This window comes from Mustela lutreola, chromosome 10 (assembly GCF_030435805.1).
Source record: "Mustela lutreola isolate mMusLut2 chromosome 10, mMusLut2.pri, whole genome shotgun sequence".
Classification (NCBI taxonomy): domain Eukaryota; kingdom Metazoa; phylum Chordata; class Mammalia; order Carnivora; family Mustelidae; genus Mustela; species Mustela lutreola.
Window position 1 is genome coordinate 78033716 of NC_081299.1, and position 27981 is coordinate 78061696.

The 27981-nt window shown below is 37.8% G+C and overlaps 1 protein-coding gene across 3 annotated transcripts in view; it reads left to right on the plus strand.

Moving 5' to 3' along the window:
* The first annotated feature begins 1640 nt into the window (after nucleotides 1-1640).
* The window catches only part of BRDT (bromodomain testis associated), a 79482-nt gene continuing 53141 nt past the window's right edge, over nucleotides 1641-27981 (plus strand). The window contains exons 1-7 of one of the 3 annotated variants that reach the window (XM_059137733.1): nucleotides 1641-1960; nucleotides 14266-14407; nucleotides 14568-14807; nucleotides 15960-16097; nucleotides 17501-17615; nucleotides 26278-26450; nucleotides 26978-27331. In XM_059137733.1, coding sequence (XP_058993716.1) covers nucleotides 14619-14807; nucleotides 15960-16097; nucleotides 17501-17615; nucleotides 26278-26450; nucleotides 26978-27331 — 969 coding nt within the window. In that variant the 5' untranslated portion in view covers nucleotides 1641-1960; nucleotides 14266-14407; nucleotides 14568-14618. The other 2 variants (XM_059137735.1, XM_059137734.1) reach the window with 2 other exon arrangements.

The window sequence follows — 27981 nt, forward strand, 5'->3', positions numbered from 1 at the left end:
TAGCTCAACTTAAGGGGTTTGATCTTTATCTTAAGAACAACAGAAAGTAATTGAAAGGTTTTAAGGGTGTTAACATGATGAGATTTAGCTTTCTAAAAGATCACCAGAGCTTCTCTGTGGAGTATGCAGTTCTCCCTAACATTGGTTCTCAGGACTAGGACAGCCAAAAAGTTGACAGCTGAACAAGATTTGCACTGAGTCATTCCTGGCTTTTATTTTCTTTGACTTCCCTTGAGCCTTTCACAGTGTGAGTGTCACACCCTATGTCTGTAACTAGATCACACCCTAGTTCCTTTCTTTTTCCTGCCTAATAAGATTTTAAACAAAAACAGGAACACAAACATCAAATCTAACCAACCTGTACACTATGGCATTGCCTCTTCCATACAGTCCTTGATTATTTGGTTACCTGGAAGTAAAGGCCTTCTAGTCCTTCCTCTGACAAACTAAGCCATTTTCTGGGTTTTAAGTAAGGAGAGTCTTTCCAATGCAAACCTGCCTGCCGCTCCATTTATTTGTATGACCTGTAGCAGCACTGCTTGGTGAGCTCTCCAACTCTCACATAAAAGCGACAAAATAAAGACATGCCAAATTGTTCATGGCCCCCAGATTTTTGCTTCAAGAAACTGTAGATTTTTTTTTTGTCTTTTTAAAAAAGATTTTATTCATTTATTTGATAGAGATCGCAAGTAGGCAGAGAGGCAGGCAGAAAGGGAGGGGGGAAGCAGGGTCCCCACCGAGGAGAGAGCACCATGCGGGGCTCCATCCCAGGACCCTGGGATCATGACCTGAGCCGAAGTCCCAGGCTTTAACCCACTGAGTCAGTCACCCAGGTGCCCCGACAGGTTGGTTTTTAATGGGTTTCCCAGAGCAGTTCCCCCACCTATCCTTCCTCCCATTCATCCATCTAGGAATGACTTTTTAGAAACATTGTTTGCTACTGGATCCAAAAGGCGACTTTAGTGCTAAATACATTCTTCTAATACATACCCACTAATAAAGAGGCAGTCGCCAAGACTCTCAAAAATCCTAAATCACTCTCCACGCAGCTGTGAAAATGCTGTTAAGTGCCATTTTAAACCAAGTGGGGTCCAACCTCAGCTGCTATCTAACACTGAGCATTCACTACATCAAGAAATGGGAGCTTTGGGGCGAACTGGAGATGAAGGATGAGAACGGTGCAAGCCCAAACTTACGAACCCCCTCAAACAACATAAGGCTAATTCATTTCATCGTTTTAAAAAAAATTATTTATTTATTTATTTATTTGACAGACAGAGATCACAAGTAGGCAGAGAGAGAGAGGAGGAAGCAGGCTCCCTGTCGAGCAGAGAGCCTGATGCGAGGCTCGATCCCAGGACCCTGAGATCATGACCGGAGCCGAAGGCAGAGGCTTAACCCACTGAGCCACCCAGGCGCCCCCATTTCATCGTTTTAATGGTAAACTCCTTGTGGGTGGCGTTCCCACCGCTAAACCCCAAGCTCTCCGCATCGTACCTGGACTTCTGCAAAGGCTCAACAACAGGGAACTCCCCCGGGGAAAGACCTTCCCGCCCGCCCAGGCTTGCGCACGCCGCTCGCCGGTGGCCGGCTCACGGCATGGCCACGTGACACGCTCAGGCCAATGGGCGGGCTGCCCGCCGCGGGGCTCGCATAAAGGCGCCTGTGGCTGCCCGCTAGCGGCTGCCGCCATTAGGACGAGAGCTGCCTGCGACGGTCGGTGAACGACTGCTGCCTCAACCCCCTTCATCTGGTGCAAGCTGGCGGGGACGATCAGATAAGGCCCTTTTCACCCAACGCGACACAGCGTCTGCGTGGACTACTGCTGTAGGATCGGGGCCCTCGGTGCGACGCTGAGCGAGGAGGAACCGTTTTTTCCCTCTTCTCCCCTCCCCCATCAACACCGTGCGACCGGCGAGGCCGTTGGGGAGGCCATCCCCGTGCGAGCGTTGCTGCCCAGGTGAGCTGCCCGTTCCTTTCCCTTGGCTGAAAACTGCGAGCTTGTTGCCCCAATGGATGCTTTTGAAATTTTTGCTCTTTTCTCTTAAATGCTTGGGATTTTTTTTGCAAGGAGAGTGGGGCGAGGACATGAGGTTCCAGTGATACAACTGCCTACTCCCCATCTTGGAAAACGCTCGTCGTTTTTGTGGTTCTCTTGGTCTTAGGATTGGTGGATGTGTATGTACGGTATGTTTGGGGAATGCAAGAGAAAGTACGGGGCTTTAGCTGTAGCTGGCATTTTTGTTTTTTTCTTGGTATCCTGATTTGGGACAGGGACATTCCCACCCTTGATTTATTTCTTTCTTTAGCTAACATTATTAAGCTCTTGGAACATGCCTAACTTTCTGCTGGGTGCTGCAGAACCTGGGCCTGTACTCAAGCTAGTGGTTTACATTAAGAATTCAGATGAAGTTTTGGGGCGCCTGATTGGCTTAGTGGGTTAAGGCCTCTGCCTTCGGCTCGGGTCATGATCCCAGGGTCCTGGGTTCAAGCCCCACATCAGGCTCTCTGCCAGGTAGGGAGCCTGCTTCCTCTTCTCTCTCTCTCTCTCTCTCTCTCTCTCTCTCTCTGCCTGCCTCTCTGCCTACTCGCGATCTCTGTCTGTCAAGTAGCTGAATAAAATCTTAAAAAAAAAAAATTCAGATGAAGTTTCTACATGGTGCTTTGGGACCCATGGGAAGGACCTAGGTGGGGTGGAAGGCGGTGAGGGAGGCTTCTGGGGTGGAGGCGATAACTGAGCTGGGTCTAGAAAGACAAATAGAAGTTAGTCTGGGGGCACGGGGGTGGCTCAGTGGGTTAAAGCCTCTGCCTTCGGCTCAGGTCATGATCTCAGGGTCTTGGGATCTAGCCCCGCATAGGGCTCTCTGCTCAGCGGGGAGCCTGCTTCTCTCTCTCTCTGCCTGCCTCTCTGCCTACTTGTGATCTCTGTCTGTCAAATTGATAAATAAAATCTTAAAAAAAAAAAAAAAAAGAAGTTAGTCTGAAGAGTGTTGGGAGGAGCCCTGGTAATCAAGAGAAAATTTTAAAAAGCACAGACATGTGTAAGCACAAAGTAGGGTGGGATAGTGAAGAACTGCAAATTTTTTAGTGTGGCTGGCAGAATGTTGGAAATTGGAATAGTAGCTACCTTTAAGTCTAATGAGAGGGAAGAGGTTTATATGTGTGTGTATCGTGAACAGAAGTGGGTTGAACAGTGCCATTGTAATTAGTAAACAAAAATCAAAATGTCACCATTGTATCAGTTGAGGCGGGAGTAACAAGTGATTGAACTACAAAAAAAAGTGGTTTGGGGGTTAGAAAATAGGAATACACTAAGTATTCAGAAAATGTAAATTAAAAAAAAAAGATTTTATGTATTTATTTGACAGACGGAGGTCACAAGTAGGCAGAGAGGCAGGCAGATAGGCACATAGAGAGGAGGAAGCAGGTTCTCTGTGGAGCAGAGAGCCCGATGTGGGGCTCGATCCCAGAACCCTGGGATCATGACCTGAGCTGAAGGCAGAGGCTTAACCCACTGAGCCACCCAGGCGCCCCCAGAAAATGTAAATTTATACTCCATAGTCAGAGAGTCTGTTGATGGAGTTAAAGAAAAAAGCAAGGGAAGACCCCTGAGAGATATTAATGGATTAGCAGATGAGATTATGACGGCACTATCTTCTGGATTTCCAATCTGATTCTCTTCCCTTAGCACCCTGTTCCTATCTCTGTCAAAGCAGTAACTATATGCATCCTCTTGTAATTACCTATTAGTCTATATAAAGAGATTGTACCCCCCCAACTCCTAGTTCAGTGCTTGGCACCATTGTAGGTGCTTTATCAGTATGTAATAAATGAACAAATAGAATCTGGGGGAAAAAGCGGTATCCTGGAAACCAGAAAAGAGTTTCAAGAGAGTCTTGATGGTCTAATGATAGATGTTGCTGAGAGGTCAAGTGAAATAAGACTCAAAAGAATCCATTTAACAGCTAAATATGGTAAGTATTAGCCTTAGTGTACGGGGACTTTCAGAGGAATGGCAGGGGAAAAGTTGAGTGTGAGGTGGGATGTAAAGACAGTGTCATTTTTTGGCATGCTCCGGCGTGAGGTACAGAAGAGAGAAGATTGAGGCTACAAGGAGACAAGAGGATCAAGAGAAATTTTTAAGGAGCCTTGAGAAAGTGTATATGGAGGGTAAGCTAGTATGAAATGTTGACAATATAGGCAGGAGATATGAAGGACTTTTGTTATCTCCTTATCTAGAATACCTAGGAGAAGAGTTTTACACAGTGAGGGCCTCCCATTCTTAGACTGAAGGGAGGAGTAGACGAGAAGTTTGAATCACTGTGAAGAATATACATTTTCAAAAAATTATCTGTTTGACTTTAAGTGAGGCCTGATTTTATTTTGAAGAAACCATTTTCTCCCTTGAATTGGATGGACATAGCTAATTTGATGATGCAGGATTTGGAGTCAGTATTTGAGCTCACATCCTGTGGATTGCTTTTTTAACCTTTCTGAGCACTAAAACAATCTGGTGTTCAGAATCCATACTTTTTTTTTTTAAGATTTTATTTATTTACTTGAGAGAGAGACAGTGAGAGAGAGCATGAACGAGGAGAAGGTCAGAGAGAGAAGCAGACTCCCCGTGGAGTTGGGAGCCCGATGCGGGACTCGATCCCAGGACTCCAGGATCATGACCTGAGCCGAAGGCAGTCTTCCAACCAACTGAGCCACCCAGGCGTCCCACTTTTTTTTTTTTTTTTAAGATTTTATATATTTATTGGGAGGGGGATAGGGGCAAAGGGGAAAGCAGACTCCCTACTGAGCAGGGAGTCTAGAGGAGGGCTTGGTCCCAGGACCCTGAGATCACGACCTAAGCCAAAGTCAGAGCCTAAGTCAGATGCTTAACCAACTGAGCTGCGCAGGTGCCCCCAGAATCCAAACTCTTTGTGTAATATCTACTTAAATTGAGCCAGAGTGTCACCATATAGCAGAATAACTCATTCTCTCCCATTTATTAAAATCATGGAAAGTATTTTTAAACAATCTTCATTCAAAACCTCAAAATTCAACTCTATTTAAATTCACCTCTATCTAAAAGGAACTTCTAGGTTCTAGATATGTTAATTTATATTTTTGGTTCTTTATCAACTCAAGTTTCCTTGAGACCTCAGAATATGGGGCAACACAATTTAATACTTGCACCAATGAGTTAATAATAATTAAGGAATTATGTAAACTTTCTTCTTTTTTTTTTTTTGCGAACTCAAGAAATTGGTTGGTCCTGGTGTTTTTGGAAGGGTGAAATTTTGCCAAAGAGATCAGACTTCCTGATATGTCTTCATGTGCGTTGAATTAAAGATGAAAAGTGTTTTTGCTTGTTGTGTACATTTTAGGAAACCTTTGGTTTATAAGTATTTGTCAGGGATGACTGGAATATTCACAACCATTTCAAAGACTTTTTCTTTCTTAGACGTTTAAATTTTTACTCTTGTACACTGTTGGTAGGGCTGTAAATTAGAATAACCTATGGACAGCAATTACACATGTACTGACATTTAAAAGCATTGTCCCAGAAATTGTTGTGTGTTTTTTTTGACCCAGAAATTGTTAAGAAAAATTTATCCAATAGGCCTGCCCCCCCCCCATATATATATATATATATATATATATATATGGGGGGGGCAGGCCCCTCCATGTGTGTGTGTATATATATACACACACATATATATGCACACAATAGATATTGGCTATATGCAATGATGTATTTATGAGGATAGTCTTAGCAACATTGTATTAATATCTGTATGTCCACATTCAAATGATGACATACTAGTCAGCCATTAAAAATAGAGGGGGCTGCCCTGGGACAATTTCTAATATGAATTAAGTGTAAAAAACACTAAAAGATACACAAGAAATTGCTAACAAAAAAGAGGGGTCCTAGTTGGCTAGGGGAAAAGAATGGGAAAGGAAGGGTGCCTGGGTGGCTCAGTCAGTTAAGCATTCCACTCTTGGTTTTAGCTCAGGTCGTGCTCTCAGGGCCATGGGATCCAGGCACATGTTAGGCTCCAAACTGGGCGTGGAGCCTGCTTAAAATTTTCTCTGTCTCCTTTTCCCTTGCATCTCTATTTAAAAAAATAAATAAAATCTTAAAAAAAAAAGAATGAGAAAGGAAACTTTCCTTATTGTATACCATTCATACTACATGGATATTAAAATTCAAATATACTTAATTTTTATTGTCTTTAAATAACAACTTTAAGAACTTGTCAGCTTTAAGAAGACAACTTCAAGAATTTTTCCAGAAATCAAAATATTATTTTATAATGAACTATTTAGTGGGCAAAACACGTTTGATTTTTAGTCACTTTGCTCATGGAACCATAGAATGATGACATGGTGATGCTAATTATGTGATTATTTTATTCAAGGTAAACCAGAACTTTTCCTAATTTATGGTACATTGTCTTTGAGCAATTGTAAGTGGTGGTTATATAATATTGAATTCTTATCGACATTAGACTTATTTCATCTTCCCATGCTATTTTTCTTTGTAGAAATGTACCCACGGGCAAAAAGTACATGAAAGCAAAAGTAACAATAAAATGATGACTCACCATAAACATTGAAAACAACAGTGGGCTTTCATAGAGACAGAATAGGCTACAAGTTATGTATATTTGTCTGTATACTTGTAACTCCATAGTTTAATCATGGAGTGTAAGTCAATGAAGTAACCACTCCACTTAAATAAATGACAAAGTGTGGCACCTTTGAGCTGATTATGACCCACCATTATGTCAACTAAGGAGAAAATCTTTTGAGGGGTGTGTTACTGAACTACTATGCTGGCATTTTCAGTTTTCTATTATTAACATTTTCTAATAAATAAGATCAAGAGTTAAGATTAATGGAAGAAAGGCTTTAGAGAAAGTAAAATAGTGGCAACTAATGTAGAAATTTGCCAAGTATAAAAAGCCACATAAACTGCTTTTTAAAAAATTCTTTAAATAAGAAACAGAAAATTTCACTGAACAGAAAGACTGGGGTAATTACACAGAATATTTTTTAAAGGGGACAATTCCTAGTCCTCTTGCTGAACTAGAGAGCTTCACCTTGCACTAGAAGCCAGGGCCTCTAGCCAAAGAATGCAGGGCATACTCCTTATATCATTACCAGATTATCAAATATTAACTTTTTTTTTTTGCCCAATGATAATTATCATTGTTAAAAAGTTAAAAAATTAACTTTTTCCATTTTTGCTCTTATTCATGGTTAAGTCTATCTACAGCTCTCAATAACAATGTGCCGTAAGTTTATTGCTTAAAATTCTTAACATACAGAAAAAAATACAAAGAAGACCTATATATCTACCAACAGTTGTCAGTATTTTGCCATGTTTGCTTTTTTGTATATAGGCTTTTCTCCTAAACCATTTGAAACTTGTTTTATAGGTGTCGCTATTGACATCCAATTTTTTGAGCATCCATTTAAACATCTTTTTCTTGCATAACCACCATACTATTCTCAGACCTATCATAATGTATTCTTACACCTGTCAAGGTGAACAATTCCCTAAATTTCCCTGGTTGTCCAAAAACGTCTTTATTTTTTTTAAAGATTTTATTTATTTATTTGACAGAGATCACAAGTAGGCAGAGAGGCAAGCAGAGAGAGAGAGAGGGAAGCAGGCTCCCTGCTGAGCAGAGAGCCCGATATGGGACTCCATCCCAGGACCCTGAGATCATGACCTGAGCTGAAGGCAGCAGCTTAACCCATTGAGCCACCCAGGCACCCCCAAAAACGTCTTTAATAGCTGATCTCAAACCAAGATTTGATCCAGGATGATAAATTGAGTTCAGTTATATCTTAATTCAGAGCAGTTATTCCACAGTTTCTTTGACAGTCTTTTTATAAAAGATAAACCATTTGTCTTGTTTTATCTTTTTTTTTTTTTTTACTTGTTTTAGGTCATTTGTCTTCTAGGCTATTATATATTCTACATTTGTCTGTTTTCTTATGCTTTTGTTTAATTTTTCCTAGCACTGTCCCACAGAACTGCATCACTACAGTGATGGCAGTGTCCCATGCCAGTATTCAATAGCTATTGAGCATCTGAAATATGGATGAGTTTTTGATTTTGGTAATTTTGGTTAGTTTAAATAGTTCTGTGTGGCTATAGCTTGTCTCTTTTTGGACAGTGAAGCTCTAGCCCTTTAATTTTCTGTTATATGAAAGTTAAATGTAACCACTTGTTACATATTTTTGGCCAAAAGCCTTTATGGGTTCTGTGTATATTGCATTTTGTTTTATCAGGAGACATATAGTCTTTCACCCCAATATATGCTATTTTATTTTATTTTTTTCAAAGGTTTTATGTATTTGAGAGAACAAGAGAGTGAGAGCGTGCATGCATGGGGTGGGAACAGAAGGAACAGGAACAAGCAGACTGTGCTGAGCACAGAGCCTGTCTAGGGCCTCAGATCATGACCAGAACCTAAATCAAGAATCAGATGCTGAACTGACTGAGCCATCCAGGCTTCCTTTTATTTATTTATTTTCTTAGATTTTTAAAAAAATTTGTTATTTGAGAGAAAGGAAGGGTGTGAGCATAAGCAGGGGGTGGGGCAGAGGGAGAGGCAGACTCTGCTAGGCAGAGAGCCTGATGCGCAGGGCTCGATCCCAGGACCCTGAGATCATGACCTGAGCTGAACGCAGACCCTTAACGGACTGAGCCACCCAAGCACACCGTTCTATTTTATTTTTAAATAATCTTGACCCATCTTGAGGCTTGAACTCACAACACTTGTTACTCCACTAACTGAGCCAACCAAGCACTTCCCAATACGTACTGTTTTAAGTTTTTACTAGTTAGTATTATCTTATAGGTACTACAAAAATCTAATTTTGGGATTTGACTAATTTTGTGCAGGTGTTTGATCAAAGTACCAAAGCAAGAAAACAATGACAAGTGGGGTTGAAATATAAGGGGCATATGAGGAAGTTATATGAATAGCTAAGGATATAATGGGTATAAAGGAGGAGAACAACCTTAAGAGTTGTTAGCCATTTTAAATACTACAGAGAAGTCTGGGAAGATAATTGAGGAAGACAGTGAGGGCTTTGGAATATTTCAGAGTGTTCGTTATCTTTAGAAAAGCAGTTTCAGAAGGGAGTTAGAGAAACCAGATGGATGTATTTGACCTTTAAAAAATTTTTTTGCACCCAGTGGTTGGTTAGTGGTTTTTTATATTAATAAGCATGTAGCGGGAAAGGTGTTTTAGAATCTTAAGCAGACCTTTGTGCTGAGCACAGAACCTGACACAGGGCTCTATCTTATGACCTGAGATCATGACCTGAGTGGAAAACAAGAGTCAGATGTCAACTACACCAGCCAGGCACCCCTAAGTACTTATTTTTTTTTTAGAGCAATTTTAGGTTCACTGCAAAATTGGGAGAAAGATACAAATTTCCCATATACCTACCGACTCCCATACATGCTACCTCTCCCCCATCATCAACAGCTCCCACCAGCGTGGTACATTTGTTACAGCAGAGGAACCAACAGTGATACCTCATTATCACCCAAAGACCTTAGTTTGCATTAGGGTTCATTCTTGGTGTTGTACGTACTAAAGGTTTGGGCAAATATTAATGGTATGTGTCCGTCATTATGATATAACACAATCTTTTCACTCCCCTAAAAATCCTCTGTGCTCCATCTTTTTATTCCTTCTCCCTACCTCTTGGCAACCATTGACCTTTTTACAGTCTCCTTATAGTTTTGCCTTTTCCAGAATGTCATATGGTTAGAATTATACGGTATGTAGATTTTTCAGATTGGCTTCTTTTGCCTAGTATGCATTTAAGATTCCTCCATGTCTTTTCATGGCTTGATGGTTGATTTCTTTTTAGCGCTGAATAATACTCAATGTTGTTCCAGTTTATCCATCCCACTACTGAAAGACATCTTGGTTGTTTCCAAGTGTTGGCAGTGTTTGAATAAAGCTGCTATAAATATCTGTGTGCAGGTTTTTTTGTGGAAAAGTGTTTTTAAGGAAAAAACTTAAGACACTGACTAGAGCATATCTGTGGATAGAGATATCTGCATAAATTAATTACAAAAAATTTAAGTGTAGAAAATGTGGTCTTAAGAGCAGGAAATATAATTATGGATTGTATAATCTTTAGAGGAAAGCCTTCCTAATACAGAAACCTACAATAATGGAAATAAAGGCATAACTAATAAAATAATAAGATTCTGGAAAAGGGGAAAGATATTCATGGAAAAGAAAGAAGGCACTTAAATATAGAATAGGAAATAAGCTAATGGAAGTTAATTTTTAAATGGTTTCTGTTGTAAACTGAGATCCTCTGCAAAAAGGGTATAGTGGAATTGAGGTTTTGATGAGGTTTGGAAATGCATTTTTTTAAATTGATAGACATTAAGTCATTCATTCATTTCTTTTAAGGCAAATTCCTGAGCAATGGGACCTAATTTAAAAGTAAAAAATTCTTTTTTAAAAGATCTTATTTATTTGTCAGAGAAAGAGAGCACAAGCAGTTGGAACCATAGGCAGAATCAGAGGCAGGCTCCCTGCTGAGCAAGGAGCCTGATGTGTGACTCCATCCCAGAACCCTGGAATTATGACCTGAGCTGAAGGCAGACACTTAATCAACTGAGCCACACAGGTGTCCCTACAAGTAAAACATTCTTGATTGCTCTCCCGGTTTCTCCCTATATAAAAAATAGTCACATCTGCTGGATCTCTAACATAAAACTGAATTTGAACACTTTAATTCAGCTTATGTAGGCTCTGTCCTAAGCATTAGTCAGACAAGACCTCAATCTGTTGTAGGTCAGTACCCACAAGGTCCCTGCTGACATTGAGTTTACATTCTGGGAACTGGGGGAGGGAGGGTTGGGAGACAGTAAATAAGTAGACAAACATGGTAGTGGTGAAGCAGAGTAATAGCAGATGGATTAGCATTGGGGAGGAGGGGAAAGAATGCTTACTTAAAAGGAGGTTGTGAAGGAAAAGCATGGAGAAGATACTTGAAACACACAACAAAGGTTTTGTATTCAGACTATATGAAGAGCTAGAAATAAGGTAATAGCAGACAACACAATAGAAAAATGGGTAGGACCATTCAACAGGTGATTGGCAAAGAAGATATTCATGGGGCCAATAGACATTAAAAGGTGTTTCATATCATGAATCCTCAGAGAAATACAAATAAAATCTTGAGATCACATTTTACATTCACCAGAATGGCTGAAATGGAACACACTGATAATACCAAATATTGACAAGGACGTGGAGTAAGTAGGATTCTCCAAGCTCTGTTGTGTATATAAATTGATATATTTTGGAAAACTGGTATCTACCAAAGTTGGACATACATATAAGTTATATGATCCAACAGTTTCACTTCTGGGTTTATATTCAACATAATGCATGCACATATTCACTGCAAGCATGTTCATGGCAGCATTATTGGTCAAACACTGGAAATAACCCCAAAGTCCCAAGAGGAATGGATAGATTGTGATATAATTCAACCATAGAATAAAATACAGCAGTGAAGCTGAACAAAACATAGTTAAATCTCACAAACATAATACTGGTACAAGGCCAGTGTAATACATAGTAAAAACAGTGTAGTACTAAGTAAAAACTATTTATGTAAAGGTCAAAAACCGGCACAGTTGAAAGGGGTAGAATTCATCATAGTGGTTATCTTTGTGAAGGAGGGAGGGTATAGTGATTAGGACACTCCAAAGATAGGCTAAATAAATACAGAACAGAACCAGTTTTAGTTGCAACACTAGAGTATCTCCTTTGTTCTTGATGACGTTAAGAGTTCTAGTTCATGTTTGAATAACATGAGAAGAGGGTAAGGAAGTACAATAAATTATAATATTGATAATCACCTCCAAGTTAATTCATTTTAGTGTGGTTCTTAATCCTGGCTACACATCACAAGCACCAGGAGAATTTAAAAAGCAGATTTGTAAGCCTTATCACCAAGAATTGGGGCCTGGGCTTGGTATTTTTTAAATGATCCACAGTACCTCACACCATTAGTGTGCTTACTGTTAAACAACAACAAAAAAAGTGTGAAGATGTGGTGAGACTGGAACTCTGTTGATGGGAATGTAAAATGTTGCAGGTGCTATGGCAAACAGTACTGGGATTCTAAAAAAAATTACTGTATAATCCACCAGTTCTCAGTTCTGCACTTCTGGGGTATATCTATAAGAGTTGTAGGTAGGGTCTTGAAGAGATATTTATACATCCATGTTTATAGCACTGTTCACAATAGCGAGAGAGGTGGAAGTTAACCAAGTGTCCATTGATGAAAAAGTACGGTATATTTGTATAGTGAAATATTAAACCTTACAAAATGAAGGAAATTTTGACATATGTTACAATATAGATTAATTTTGAGGACATTATGCTATGATAAACCAGGCACAAAAATACAACTGTATGATCCTACTATTATACCCAAAGTAGTTAAATTCATAGAAATGGGATAGAATGGTGGTTGTCAGGAGCTTGGAGGAGGCAAGAATGAGGAGGAGGTTTTCTGTTTCTTTTAGAATTTTAATTATTTGACAGAGATCACAAGTAGGCAGTGGGGGGTGGGGAGTAGGCTTCTTGCTGAGCAGAAAGACTGACGGGGGGCTCGATCCCAGGACCCTGAGATCATGACCTGAGCCAAAGGCAGTGGCTTAACCCACTGAGCCACCCAGGTGCCCCAAGAATGAGGAGTTATTTAGCAGGTATAAAGTTTCAGTTTTACAAGATGAAAAAGTTATAGATTAGTTGCTCAAAAATGATTATATTAATCATTTATATTTATAAATATATAAATATAAAATATTTATATTATATTTATATATAATAAATGATTATATATTGAATGACACACGTAAAAATGGTTAAGATGATAGGGGCACCTGGGTGGCTTGGCTGATTGTGTCTGACTCTATCTCAGCTCAGGTCTTGATCTCAGGCTTGTGAGTTCAAGCCTGGAGTTGGGCTCCATGTTGGGTATTCAGCCTACTGAAAAAAAAAAAAGTTACGATGGTAAATTTTGTGTATTTTACCATAATTTATAAATTTTTTTTTTTAGATTTTATTTATTTATTTGACAGAGAGAGATCACAAGTAGGCAGAGAGGCAGGCAGAGAGAGAGAGAGGAGGAAGCAGGCTCCCTGCTGAGCAGAGAGCCCGATGTGGGACTCGATCCCAGGACCCTGAGATCATGACCTGAGCCGAAGGCAGCGGCTTAACCCACTGAGCCACCCAGGCGCCCCAATTTTACCATAATTTAAAAAAAAAAGATTTTATTTATTTGAGAGAGAGTATGAGGGAGTGGGAGAAGCAGACTCCCCACTGAGCAGAGACACCCCCCGCCAATGCGGGGATTGATCCCATGATCCTGAGATCCGTGACCTGAGCCGAGGTAACCACTTAACCAACTGAGCCACCCATGTGCCCCTACCATAATTTTTAAAGAAAGATTCAAAACTGTCTAATATGCAGTTGAGAACTAACGCTGCTTTAATGGAAACAAAGATCACACTGGCTGAATATAATACTGTTCTAAAAAAATGGACAGCTTAAAAAAAAAAAAGGACAATTTGGGGGCTCCTGGGTGGCTCAGTGGGTTAAAGCCTCTGCCTTCGGCTCAGGTCATGATCCCAGGGTACTGGGATTGAGCCCCACATCGGGCTCTCTGCTCAGCAGGGAGCCTGCTTCCTCCTCTCTCTGCCTGCCTCTCCGCCTACTTGTGATCTGTGTCTGTCAAATAAATAAAAAAATGGACAATTTGTTTAGTAATTGCCCTTTTCATTTTGCTGAGATACTTGGTGTAGTACCTTTGCTGCTCTTTTGTCCTTTAATGCTGTTTAGGAATGTTAGATACCATCTTTCCAAAATACAGTTTTATTATTTTTTTTAATTTTAGATGTAGTAATATGTACATAATAGTAACATTTTAATATGTGTCGTGTTTCTAGTATTAGGTTTTAAAGTAAATCACTTTAGGGGTGCCTGCCTGGCTCAGTCAGTAGAGCATGTGACTCTCGATCTCAGGGTCGAGAGTTCAAGCCCTACATTTTGGGTAAAGCCTCCTAAGTAAACAAATAAATCCCTTTATTTAAATTATACAGAAAAATCCTCTATTTTGCATTTCTTTTTTCATTGAATTAATGTAATACATACATACCACGGTTATGTTTAACATTTCCTGTTACTTCTTTTTTACCAGAAACTTACAGCATTTTCCTGCTAAGACCTCAATTTGTGTTTTGGAAAGCCAGAAGAAATACCATGAAAGTTTGAAATACCTTAAATCATCCAGAACTAAGGCATACATAATGAAACAACTCTTAGTACTTATACAGAAAGAGGTTCGTATTTGTTTACAAATGTATTCATGACTTGGCTTTTTTGTTGTCTTAATCATAATGTGATATAAAACATAATATTACTCATTAACACTTTTTAGTTCCTATAGAAACAATTTTAAATGTTGTTTGAATGTAACTCAGTTTTACTTTTGTGTTTAAGGACATGTATTTATAGGCAACATTGTAATATCAGGATTTGATCCCATTGACAATGTCTCTGTCAAGTCGACAAACAGCTCTAGTTAACCCTCCACCACCAGAATATATAAATACTAAAAAAAATGGGCGATTGACAAATCAACTTCAGTATCTACAAAAAGTTGTCTTGAAGGCTTTATGGAAGCACAGTTTTTCCTGGCCTTTTCAGCAGCCTGTGGATGCTGTGAAACTAAAGTTGCCAGTAAGTATATCTTATGATTATGTTGCTTATAAAAGAGAAAAACACTGTGAATCTCTGAAAGAAAGAAAGAAACTAGTCTTTTTTTTAAAAAAATATTTATTTATTTATTTGACAGAGAAAGAGATCACAAGTAGGCATAGAAGCAGGCAGAGAGAGAGGGGGAAGCTGGTTCCCCACTGAGTAGAGAACCTGATGCGGGGCTCAATCCCAGGACCCTGGGATCATGACCTGAGCCGAAGGCAGAGGTTTTAACCCACTGAGCCACCCAGGCGCCCCATAAACTAGTCTTTAATATTATAAAATATATTTAATTTAATGATATATTCTGTACCACTGAAGAATTTTCCAGTGAGTAATTTTCCTAAACAACAAAGCTCATTTTTCGGAGCATTGAAATTCTTATTTTAACAGTTTGGTAAATTATAGTACGTGTTTTCTTGTTAGAGAATGTGTTACCTGACTTTTTTTTTCTTTAAGTTTTATCTATTTACTTTAGAGGGAATGTGTGTATGTGAGCAGGAGAAGAGGGCGAGGCTCCAGCAGGCTCTGTCCTGAGCCTGGAGTCTGGTATGGGGCTCCATCCCCTGACCCCAAGGTCATGACCTGAGCCAAAACCAAGAGTCAAATGCCCAACCAGCTGAACCATCCAGGCACCCCTCACTTGTCTTTTTGGTAGAAGGTTGTCATGAATATCAGCTTCTTCATGAAGTTTTTCTTGACACTTACTTCTTGGTAGACTTAGGTTCATCAAATACAGAATTCAACTTTAAGCCTTCTCTTTGGTATTTTCAGCCATCTGATAACAGAATAGTTAAGTAATTTGTTGCATGGTAAACCATGGCACTGGGATTATATTATGGATCTGTCAGATTCCATAAATTCTAGGTTTTTCTTCATGCCCTTCACTTTTTATTTTCCAGGATAATTTTATTCTTACATTCTTGTTTTTGTGATTCTTTGTTATTTTTTTCTCTGGAAAAAAAAATGCCCTGGCAGTCAGCTGTCTCAGTATAAAATTTTTTGTTTCTAAATTATGGATTTTTAAAGGTAATCTAGTTACAAGTGTATAACCTCTTAAATCTACTTGTGTACCAGTAGTTGTAGTGAATTTGTTCTTACTACTAACATTTAGAATTTCTTCTTAAAAACTAGGATTATTACACCATTATAAAGACCCCAATGGATTTAAATACAATTAAGAAGCGCTTAGAACATAAATATTATGTGAAGGCTTCAGAATGTATAGCAGACTTCAACATAATGTTCTCAAATTGTTATTTATACAACAAGGTATGTTGTATAAATTTATGTTATACTTGGTAATTCTTTGCTTTTATAGAAGATGTGTATAGAATGTGTGCTGATTTCAGATTTCAGGTCTTGATTTGGGATATTTTACAGACTTTTTAAGGATAATGTTTATTATCCTTAAATAATAAAGAATAGTGTTTAAGGATAATGTTTATTTTTTACTGGATTTCATAATTTTCATGTATCTATTTATTTAGACTATTTCCCATAATTTTGCCTAAATAACTGTAATGGTTCATTATGTTTTAAAAAATGAAATACCAATGATAGTTTGTTTCTCTAAGTATCATTTCAAAATGTTCTCTACCATACTTCTGCCATTTTAATTATAAATGGTAAACTTTACTATATACTAATCTTGGTTAAATGTTCATGGTATGAATGCAGACAAATTACATATATCTAAACTTCATGACAAGTTAAAGATGAGACCCATTCTCTGTTACATACCAGTAGTAGTATTTGCATTTGTGTTAATGAACTGACTTGTCTGATAATATATGTGGGCATTTGACCTTAGTCCCCACTTTAGCTCTCATCCTATAAAACTGGATTTGTGTATTCATTTTTTTCTCTCTAGAGTATTCCTGTTTCCCAGAGTACTGCATTCTTTTTAAGCTGTTCTGTATCTAAAAATTTTAAAACTTAAATCCCATTTATTCAAAATCACTGGTAATGCTATAGTGTAATAGAAATTTTGGTTCCCAAACTCTCAGTGCCATCTTAAATCTAAGAATCTTAACCAACATGATTTTTTAAAAAGTAACAATTTCAAGTGTCCTTTTACATTTAATATTTTAAAACGAAGTTCAGTAATTTTCCTTAAGTGCCTAACTTCAAAGTAAGTGTTCAAAGTAAGAACCTGCTTTAGGCTTTTGCTTTGTAATCTAACTTAGTTTTTTTTAAATCAGTAGCAAATAAAGCAAGCCAAAGACTTCTATGTGGAGAGTTAAGATTTAAAAATTGGGAAAAAAAAGATTTAAAAACTTAATTAGCTCTACAGTGTCGTTTTATCACTTAATTAATTGAAAACTGCATCACATCAAGTCAAATAATGTACTTTTCATAGCCATGAACATGTTTTGTTTTAACTTATATGTGAGGTAGAAATTTTAATTTCTAAAACCTTTTTGTATTAGTAGGATTGGGTTAGATTGTAACACTCTAGTACTCAGAAAGGCTACCTTGGTTATTTTTAGAAGTTAAAAGGGTAGAATGTTAGAATTTAAAATATGAGCTGATACACCATTTTCTGCACTTAATTTAGAAGCAATAAATAATATTTAATAATATCTGAGAGTACTGTGTCACTGCCTTCTCTAAGGTAGGCTGAATTGTTGAAATTTGGTACAGTGACCATATTGTGTTTATATATTTTCTAGCCTGGAGATGACATTGTTCTTATGGCACAAGCTCTAGAGAAGTTGTTTAGGCAGAAATTATCTCAGATGCCACAAGAAGAACAAGTTGTGGGTGGTAAGGAAAGAATAAAGAAAGGTAAGGCAGAAGAGGTTTATGTTTTCTTACTTTCTCTGTCTTTTGTATTAAATATGAATGTGTGTGTGTGTGTGTGTGTGTGTGTGTGTAAATATAATGACTAGAACTAAATAATAAATCCCCTAAAGGGGATAGATGTTCAGAAGTCCTTCCATATCCTGGGGTACCTGTGTGGCACAGTCAGTTAAGGATCTTATTCTTGGTTTTGTGTCAGGTGGTGATCTTTGGGTCATGGAAATGAGCCCTGCACCAGGCTCTGCATGGAATCTGCTTGGGACTGTCTTTCCCTCTCCTCTGCTCCCTGCCCTGTATGCATGTGTGCTTTCTCTCTTTCTCTCTCAAAATAAATGAATCTTTAAAAGAAAAAAAAAAGAAGTCCTTCTAAATCCTATTGTATTGGTATAAAATGTCTATTTAAACAGTAAGGCAGACTTTGAAAGCAAAGATGTATCATGCAAGGTTAGGGAATATTGTTTTGATTATGGCCTTGGAGCCCGAGATTTCCTGTAGTATAGTGCCATTCACATAGTAGGCATCCAGTAAATTTATTAGTATTTTTAGTGACTCTTGTATCTGTGCTGTGATAATAAGATAGTGAAAATTGTCAATGTTTTCTTGTATGAAAAGATCCCATAGCTAAGAATGAAATGTTAATGTTGGGTCTGAATGTTCTCCTTTTTTCTAACTCTTAATTAAAAACAAAACAAAACAAAAAAAACTTTAGAGAGGAACATTTTACAGCTAATAATTATAGTATTTAAATACAGAGTTAAAAAATTAATCTTTTTTTTTTTTTATTAAATCTTTTTTTTTTTTTTTTTTTAAAGATTTTATTTATTTATTTATCAGAGAGAGAGCGAGCGAAAGCGAGCACAGGCAGACAGAGTGGAAGGCAGAGTCAGAGGGAGAAGCAGGCTCCCTGCGGAGCAAGGAGCCCGATGCGGGACTCGATCCCAGGACCCTGAGATCATGACCTGAGCCGAAGGCAGCGGCTTAACCAACTGAGCCACCCAGGCGTCCCTAAAAAATTAATCTTAAGTAATCAAATGGATATATTGTAGAGGTTAACCAAGGTTGTCATAGATGAAATGTTGGTTTATGTTTGGATCGCTGATGGTGTACATTTTAGATAAATTCCTTAATTATTCCATGTTAGTTTCCTAATGTATAATGTTAGGAAAATATTTCACTTTTGTGGTTGTAAATGTTTATAAAGTAAACATTGTTCACTTTATAAATTACTTTATAAAATTGTTAAGTGGTTGGAATATAAAAGACTTACACACTATAAAGGTAGTTTGTATCAGTAATTTGTGCTTTTTTTTTCCTTGTTGGTAGGTATTTAAGATGGGTCATGACTTTTTTTTTTATTTAAAGATTTTATTTATTTATTTGACAGAGAGAGATCACAAGTAGGCAGAGAGGCAGGCAGAGAGGGAGGAAGGGAAGCAGGCTCCCCGCTGAGCAGAGAGCCCGATGTGGAACTTGATCCCACGACCCTGAGATCATGACCCGAGCCGAAGGCAGCGGCTCAACCCACTGAGCCACCCAGGCGCCCAAGATGGGCCATGACTTAAAGCTTTACTCAATCATGCGAGATATTCACTGTCTTATTAGAGTTCTTATTTTATTTTTACCTTTGGAAAAGCTTGATCTTAGGTCTGACAATATAAGGCCTAGTGTTTTGAAAGAAGATTAAAATAAGCCCTTACTAGGTAGATAATGAAAAGATCAGTTTGCTATTTAAATTGTTAAAGCAAAGATTATTGCTGACCTAAAATAGTATCTCTAGCTAGGTAAAAATTACCTTTTAGAATGCTTCCCTTAAAAAAAGAAACACTTTAATATATTCTTAATGTTTAAGTTGTAGCTACTTGTTTCAGATGCTCAAATTACTGTTAAGAGCTTAAATTTCCCTCAGACAAAAATTCTTTGACTTTTCCTCTCAATATGTATTTGGATGTTTGTTACTTATAATGCATATATTATGGGGTTACGAGATGTGTAACCACTCTACCTCTCAAGTTCAATTTACATTTTAGTTAGAAATAAAACTTAAGGGGCTGCTGGGTGGCTCATTTGGTTGAGTGGCTGACTTTTAATTTGGGCTCGAATCATGCTCTCAGAGTCCTGGGATTGAGCCCGTGTCAGGGTTTGTGCTTGGTGGAGAGTCTGCCTCAGTTTTTCCTGTCTCCACCCCCTGCTTTCTTGCTCTATCTCTCTCTCTAAAATGAATGGATAGATCTTCAAAAAATAAATAAATGAAACTTTTAAAAAACAATAAGATAATGCATTATAATAAATGTCAGATGATATTACACATAGTACATGCTATGGTTCAAGAAAGTAAGAAGTTGATTCAGGCTGGTAAAGCTGGGTAAGGCTTTAGTGGTGATAGAACTTGAGTTTGGCCTTGAAGGATTGATAGGATTTAGCTTTGGAGTAAAGATCTAGGTTTCCAAATAACTTTCTGGGAATGTTCTACTGCCAGTGTCATGGCATTTTTATGCACAGTGGTAGGGAAACTCATATAACAGTAGCTAGTCTAAATAATGGCAAAGAAAAACTTTAAATTTAGTACATTAAATTGAATTGGTGTTGATTTATTGATTGACGAAATTAGTTGAGTAACTTTGAGGTGCTACAATACAGTTCTAGTTCTTGGGATATATCAATAAATGAAACAAACATTTGCCATCTTGGAGTTTACGTTCTAGTAGAAATAGAGGCAAACAACATGAGGGGTTCTGAGTGGGCCTCATTGAGAACTCAAGATATGGACAAAAAAGAACCTTCCAGGAAGAGGGATCAGCTAGAGCAAAGGTCTATAACAGGATCCTTTACTCTTATGTCACTTTGGGCCATGCCTTCAAGACCTGGATCTTTCCTCTTCATCTTGTCAAGGATTTTATTCTTTTGGTTTTCCTCTTTGTTTTGTACATCATTAATCTCTCCTTTGTAGAGTTAGTCTCATTACTCTATAAATATGCTCTAGTGTCTTATTTTTAAAGTTTATCTTTTACATGTCATTTTCCCACTACTGTCCCATTTTTTTGTTTTTCTCTTATATATTCATGAAATTCACTTCAGTGTAGGTTCTAGCCTCACTGAATCACCAAGAAGATTCTTACCACACTACTTAAGAAATTCTTGTCATTTGGGATCTCTTACAGATCTGAATGTGGCAAAATTTAAGTAATATTTTTCTATTCTCACTTTACTTCACCTCTGTCAGTATTTGCCTTAGAAGGCTGTTATCCCTTTTCTTTTTTTTCATTGATTAAAGAATATACATTTTATTATTCATAAATCCAAAAATAGAATATTTGTTACCTTATTACAGTTTGGAATTTTTTTCTCACCAAATCAAATTTTATTTGGTCAAGGCAGGCACTGGTAAGTAGATATTTATCATAATGGTGGCAATTACTGTGTTCACCCTTTTAAAATTTAAATTCAATTAATTAGCATATGGTATATTATTAGTTTTAGAGGTAGAGTTCAGTGATTGATAAGAATACCCGGTGCTCCATTACATCACATGCCCTCCCCAGTGTCCATCACACAGTTACCCCACCGACCCCTACTCCTAGCAACCCTAAATTTGTTTCCTGTGATTAGGAGTCTCATGGTTGTCTCCCTCTCCGATTTTGTCTTGTTTTATTTTTTCCTCTCTTCCTCTATGATCCTCTGCATTCTCAAATTCCACATAGGAGTGGAGGTTGTATGATAATTGTCTTTCTCTGATTGACTTATTTTGCTTAGCATAATACCCTCTAGTTCCAACCACACTGTTGCAAATTGCAAGATTTCATATTTTTTTTTTTGGATGGTTGTGTATATTCCATGGCATACGTATTCCACATCTTCTCTAGCCATTCATCTATTGATAGACATCTGGGCTCTTTCCATAGTTTGGCTATTGTGGACATTGCTGCTATCTACATTGGGGTGTAGGTGCCCCTTTGAATTACCACATTTGTGTATTTGGGGTAAATACCCGGTAGGCTACCCGATAGGGTAGCTCTATTTTCAACTTTTTGAGGAACCTCCATACTATTCTAGAGCGCCAGCTTGCATTCCCACCAACAGTGTAAGAGGGTTCCCCTTTTTACATATCCTCGCCAACATCTGTCATTTCCTGACTTGTTAATTTTAGCCATTCTGCCTGGTGTGAGGTGGTATCTCATTGTGGGTTTTTTTTTTAAATTTTTAAATTTTTTATAAACATATAATATATTTTTATCCCTAGAGGTACAGGTCTGTGAATCGCCAGGTTTACACACTTCACAGCACTCACCAAAGCACATACCCTCCCCAATGTCAATAACCCCACCCCCCTTCTCCCAACCCCCCTTCCCCCAACAACCCTCCGTTTGTTTTGTGAGATTAAGGGTCACTTATGGTTTGTCTCCCTCCCAATCCCATCTTGTTTCATTTATTCTTCTCCTACCCACTTAAGCCCCCATGTTGCATCACCACTTCCTCATATCAGGGAGATCATATGATAGTTGTCTTTCTCCGCTTGACTTACTTCGCTAAGCATGATACGCTCTAGTTCCATCCACGTTGTCGCAAATGGCAAGATTTCATTTCTTTTGATGGCTGCATAGTATTCCATTGTGTATATATACCACATCTTCTTTATCCATTCATCTGTAGATGGACATCTAGGTTCTTTCCATAGTTTGGCTATTGTGGACATTGTTGCTATAAACCTTCGGGTGCACGTGCCCCTTCGGATCACTACGTTTGTATCTTTAGGGTAAATACCCAGTAGTGCAATTGCCGGGTCATAGGGCAGTTGTATTTTCAACATTTTGAGGGACCTCCATGCTGCTTTCCAGAGTGGTTGCACCAGCTTGCATTCCCACCAATAGTGTAGGAGGGTTCCCCTTTCTCCGCATCCTCAGCAGTATCTGTCATATCCTGACTTGTTAATTTTAGCCTTTCTGTCTCATTGTGGTTTTAATTTGTATTTCCCTGATGCTGAATGATGTTGACATTTTTTCATGTGTCTGTTGGTTATTTGTATATCTTTAGAGAAATGCCTGTTCATGTTTTCTGCCCATTTCTTGATTGGATTATTTTTTGGGTGTTATTTGGGTATAGATTTTTGGATACTAGCCCTTTCTCTGATATGTCATTTATAAATATCTTCTCCCATTCTGTTGGTTGTCTTTGGGTTTGCCATCTGTTTTCTATGCCAAAGATTGTATCTTGATGAAGTCCCAATAGTTCATTTTTGTTTTTGTTTCCCTTGCTGCCTCTGGAGATGTGTCTAGCAAGAAATTGCTGCAGCTGAGATCGAAGAGGTTGCTGCCTCTGTTCTCGTCTAGGATTTTGATGGATTCCTATCTCACATTTAGGTCTTTCATCCATTTTGAGTTTACTTTTTGTGTATGGTGTAAGAAATTGGTCCAGTTTCATTCTTCTGCATGTGACTGTCCAATTTTCCCAACTCCATTGGTTGAAGAGACTCTTTTTTCCAGTGGACATTCTTTCCTGCTTTGTCAAAGATTAGTTGACCATAGAGTCGAGGGCCACTTCTGGGTTCTCAATTCTGTTCCATTGATCTGTGTTTTTGTGCCAGCATAATACCATCTTGATGATTACAGTTTGTAATAGAGCTTGAAGTCTAGAATTATGATGCCACCAGCTTTGGTTTTCTTTTTTACATTCCTTTGGCTATTCAGGGTCTTTTCTGATTCCATACAAATATTAGGATATTTGTTCCAGTGCTGTGAAAAATGTTGGTAGTATTTTGGTACAGATTGCATTGAATATATAGATCACTCTACATAGTGTAGACATTTTAACAATACTTGTTCTTCCAATCCATAAGCATGGAAGTTTTTCCCTTTCTTTGTGTCTCCCTCAATTTTCTTTGATGAGTGTTCTATAGTTTCTATAGTTCAGATCCTTTACCTCTTTTGGTTAGATTTATTCCTAGGTATCTTACGATTTTTGGTGCAATTGTAAATGGGATTGACTCCTTTATTTTTCTTTCTTCTGTTTCATTGTTAGTGATAGAAATGCAACTGATTTCTGTGTATTGATTTTATATCCTGCCACTTTGCTGAATGCCTGTGTGAGTTCTAACAATTTTGGGGTGCAGTATTTTTAGTTTTCCACATAGAGTATCATTTCATCTGTGAAGAGTGAGAGTTTGACTGCTTATTTGCTAATTTGGATGCCTTTTATTTGTGTTGGCTGATTGTTGAGGTTAGGACTTCTAGTACTGTGTTGAACAACAGTGGTGATAGTGGACATTCCTGCTGTGTTCCTGACCTTGGGTAAAGAGAACAGTATTTACCGTGGGCTCTTTATATATGACTTTTATGGTATTAAGGTATGTTCCCTCTATACCCCCTATCCCTACACTGAGAATAGTTTTAATCGAGAAAGGATGTTGTACTTTGTTAAATGCTTTTTCTCATATTGAGAGGATAGTGTGTTTTTTGTTTTTGTTTTTGTTTTAGATTTTATTTATGTATTTGACAGAGAGATCGATAGCACAAGTAGGCAGAGCAGCAGACAGAGGGATTGGGAGAAGCAGGCTCCACTGAGCAGGGAGCCTGATGTGGGGCTTGATCCCAGGACCCTGGGATCATGACCTGAGCCAAAGGCAGATGTTTAACTGACTGAGCCACCCAGGCGCCCAGGATCATGTGGTTCTTGTCCTTTCTTTTGTTAATGTAGTTAGTGTATCACAATTATTGATTGATTTGCAGATTTTGAACCACCCTTGCAGCCTGTGAATAAATCCCATTTGGTCAAGGTGAATAATCCTTGTAATGTACTCTTCCTTGAAATGCCTTTATTCTTGGTGCACACTCTAATTTTGTGAGTTTACTTCCCACTGTGTAGTCCTCTTAGCATTATACTTTTCTATTAAACCTCTAAAATATTGGAGGTTTTTTTTCAAGGCTTGATATTAGATAATTCTTTTTCTAAATTCCATCTGTGTGCTGTTAATTCCCCAATTATATCTCTAATACAGCCACTGAACAGTTCCACTTAGATGTCTTATACAGATGTTAACATTAACTGGCTCACAGTTAAACACTGATGTTCCTCAGATTATTCTGTGTAGCTGAAATGGTACTAATACACAGTTATTCAAGCTAGAATAGTAGAAGTTGTCCTTTATTCCTTCCTTTTTCTCTCACTCTTTTTCACATTCTGTTCATTAATAAGTCATTTGTATTCAACCCTCAATTTGTTTTTGCAATTATCCTTGTTCACACTACCATCGTCTTATTCCCTGTGATCCTGATTCTTCTATGTGGTCTATTGTCTACACAATAACAAAGGCGGTATTTTAAAAATAAACTAGAATACATCATTAGCTTGCATAAAGCCTCTCTTTAGTTTCTCATGTTAAAATGAAGTCTGAATTCCTACTGTGGCCCTTTGTGATCTGGTATTTGCCAATTCTCCATTCTCATCTTGAGCAGCTTTCTCCTCAGTCACTGAAGTTTTCCCTACTGATTGTCTTGAAATACATTTTTACTGCCATCCCATTCTCTGACTGGTTATTTCTTAAATTCACAGTAAAATCTTAATTGGTTCCTCTTCAGAGAGGCCTGCTGGCTTATCTTCTTCATAGTAGGTCTCTGTCTTAATTTAGTCAGCACCCCATTTATTTCCATTTTGGCGCTCAACATCACTTGTAATCAATTTGATTTTTTTTCTGTTTCTTACACTAGAGAATGTGCTCACCAAGGACAGAAACTGTGTCTGTCTTGTTCATTGTTGTGCCCTAGCACCTAGAAAGGTGGCCTGATACATAGTGGCATGCAATATATGTTCATGGGGTCCTTTTAAGTTCTAAATACTGTATTATGTCCAAGATATATTGTAGAGATTGAAACAAAGTTCCCTTCCCCTCACAGAGCTTTTTGTTCTAGTTCACAAATTTGGTAAAATTTAGTAAATGTACGTATTCCTCATTATACTTAGCTGTTTAGCTCCTGAGCTCAAAGAGCCACAGTTGGGATATCAAAAGATATGAGGTTATCTCAGTTTATTTGGTTCCTAAGTTTTAATTTGTGGATAATGAGAACTCAGTGATTGAGGAATACAAGTCCTGTCTTAAAATATATTGTAACCTTTTTGGTTCCTGAGTTTGTTAAGAATTCGAAGAGTCAAGGATACCTATATGTTGTACATCAAATGTGATAATATCAGGGAAAAAGTAAGAATAAGAGAACAAGAAAGTAGTGGGGTTCAGAAGAGAGTTGTTTTACATAGGATGGCCTGAGAATGTAACATTTCTGTAAAGACATAAAGGGAATTTGGAATGAGCCATGAGGCTATCTCCTTCCTGGCAGAGAGAATAGTCTGCTTATGCTTACCAGATTTGAGGCTTTGTGGCAGACCAGTAGGCTGAAGTGATAGGAAGTGAGGTTGGGAGGGGGGAGTGCATGTAGGTAGAGAGATCATGCGGGTCCTTACAAAGCATTGTAGGTTTGAGGTCTCCAATATTATATCTAAATTGCTCTGACAGGTGTTAGCAAGTATGTGGGGGAGAGTTTCAAAGGGGAATTGGGAGTGTATTGTGTTTATATTGCTAAAAAGCTGAACTACATGAATTAGAATACAAAGAAAAATAGTTTATGTTTTACTCACATATTGACTCTTGTTCACACTTTACTAGGCATTCAACATAATGTGACAGTTCCTTCTGTTAAAGAAAAACAATCCCCCACAGCACTAGAACAAGTATTTAAGCCACAAGTGATTCCCTCTGTATTTCCTGAGACATCAGTTTCTCCTTCAAACATGGCACAAGGTACTCCATTCAACTCGACCTCACAAACAGTGGCCCAAGTAAGTTCACTATAGCTTTAAAATGTTTCCATGTAAGGAGTTGTGATGACTAAACCTTTTAAGTTGATGTGAAAATCTGTCTTCAGCTTACTGCAGCCAGTTTTTTTGTCTGTTACATTTTATAACAAGAGACCTAGGATGTGAACCAAATTTTAGAGATTTCTTGTAGGATTTGTACTGGTTTACTATATTTTTAGTGTTACTATCAGTTGCCCACCTATCCATTCTGTGTGTTATGTAATTTCTTTTGGGTTGATAATTTAAAATTGTATACCATAGCTGATTTCAGGTATTCAGAAACTTGTTTTTTGTATAACCATGACTTATTTTTCCATATATCTTTCATTTAGGTTTACACAAGACAATTCTTTGAATATTAGGAAGAAAATACTTGAACTATTTGCTTATAAAAGAGAAATTAAGCTTCACTAATATTTAACATAGGGAAGACTTGGTGCTCTTAATTTTGAAAACTTGCTCTGAATGCCCACTTAATTGTAATTTTTGTTGTTGTTGAACTGTTCCAGGTTACAAGGGGTGTGAAGAGGAAAGCAGATACCACAACTCCTACAGCTTCAGTAGTTAAAGCAAGTGGTGAATCTTCCCCAACACTTGCAGAAAAGAAATCATTGAAAATGCCACCTATAAAAGAGAATGTGCTGAAGACTGTTTTGCCAGATTCTCAGCAACAGTGTAAAGTTGTAAAGAATGTTAAAGTGACCGAACAGTTAAGGCACTGTAGTGAGATTCTTAAAGAAATGCTTGCAAAGAAACACTTGTCCTATGCATGGCCCTTTTATAACCCTGTTGATGTTAATGCTTTGGGGCTCCATAACTACTATGATATTGTGAAAAATCCAATGGATCTTGGAACTATTAAGGTAAATGTTGTCTTAGTAGAAGAAACTTCTTTTCTTGATCATAAAAGTACTCTTGTTCAGTGTAAAAAATTGTTTTAATTCAGGAAAAGATAAAGAAGAAAATTAAAATCATTAGTAGGTCATATCACCTGGAATGAATCATGGGAAAAATCTTAAACATCTTTCTTTTTCTTGTTTTATTCTATTGTTCTTGCCACAATGTTTGAGTTGCAGTATGTAATATTACTTTGTACCCTGAATTTTCACATACTGTGTTGTAGACATTTTCTCATTATATATTCAAGGTTATATTTTTAATAATTGCATGATTCTGATGTAATTTTGGGGAGGGGAATAAGGCACTGATATAGTTTCCAATCCCTCTCTGCATTTTTGGGGGCGATGTCTACTGCCTTTGTCAGGTTTTTTTAATTACTATTTTTTAAAATTTGATTTTTAAGTAAAGTCTACCCCCAGCATGGGGCGCAAACTCATGAACCCAAGATGAAGAGTCACACGCTTTACCAACTGAATCAGCCAGGCACCCCTTAATTTTTAATTGAGGTATAGTTGACATACAATTTTATGTGATTAAGGTGTACAGCACAATGATTTGACAGTTCTATACTTTGTTTAGTACTCACCTTGAAAGTGTAGTTACCATCCATTAC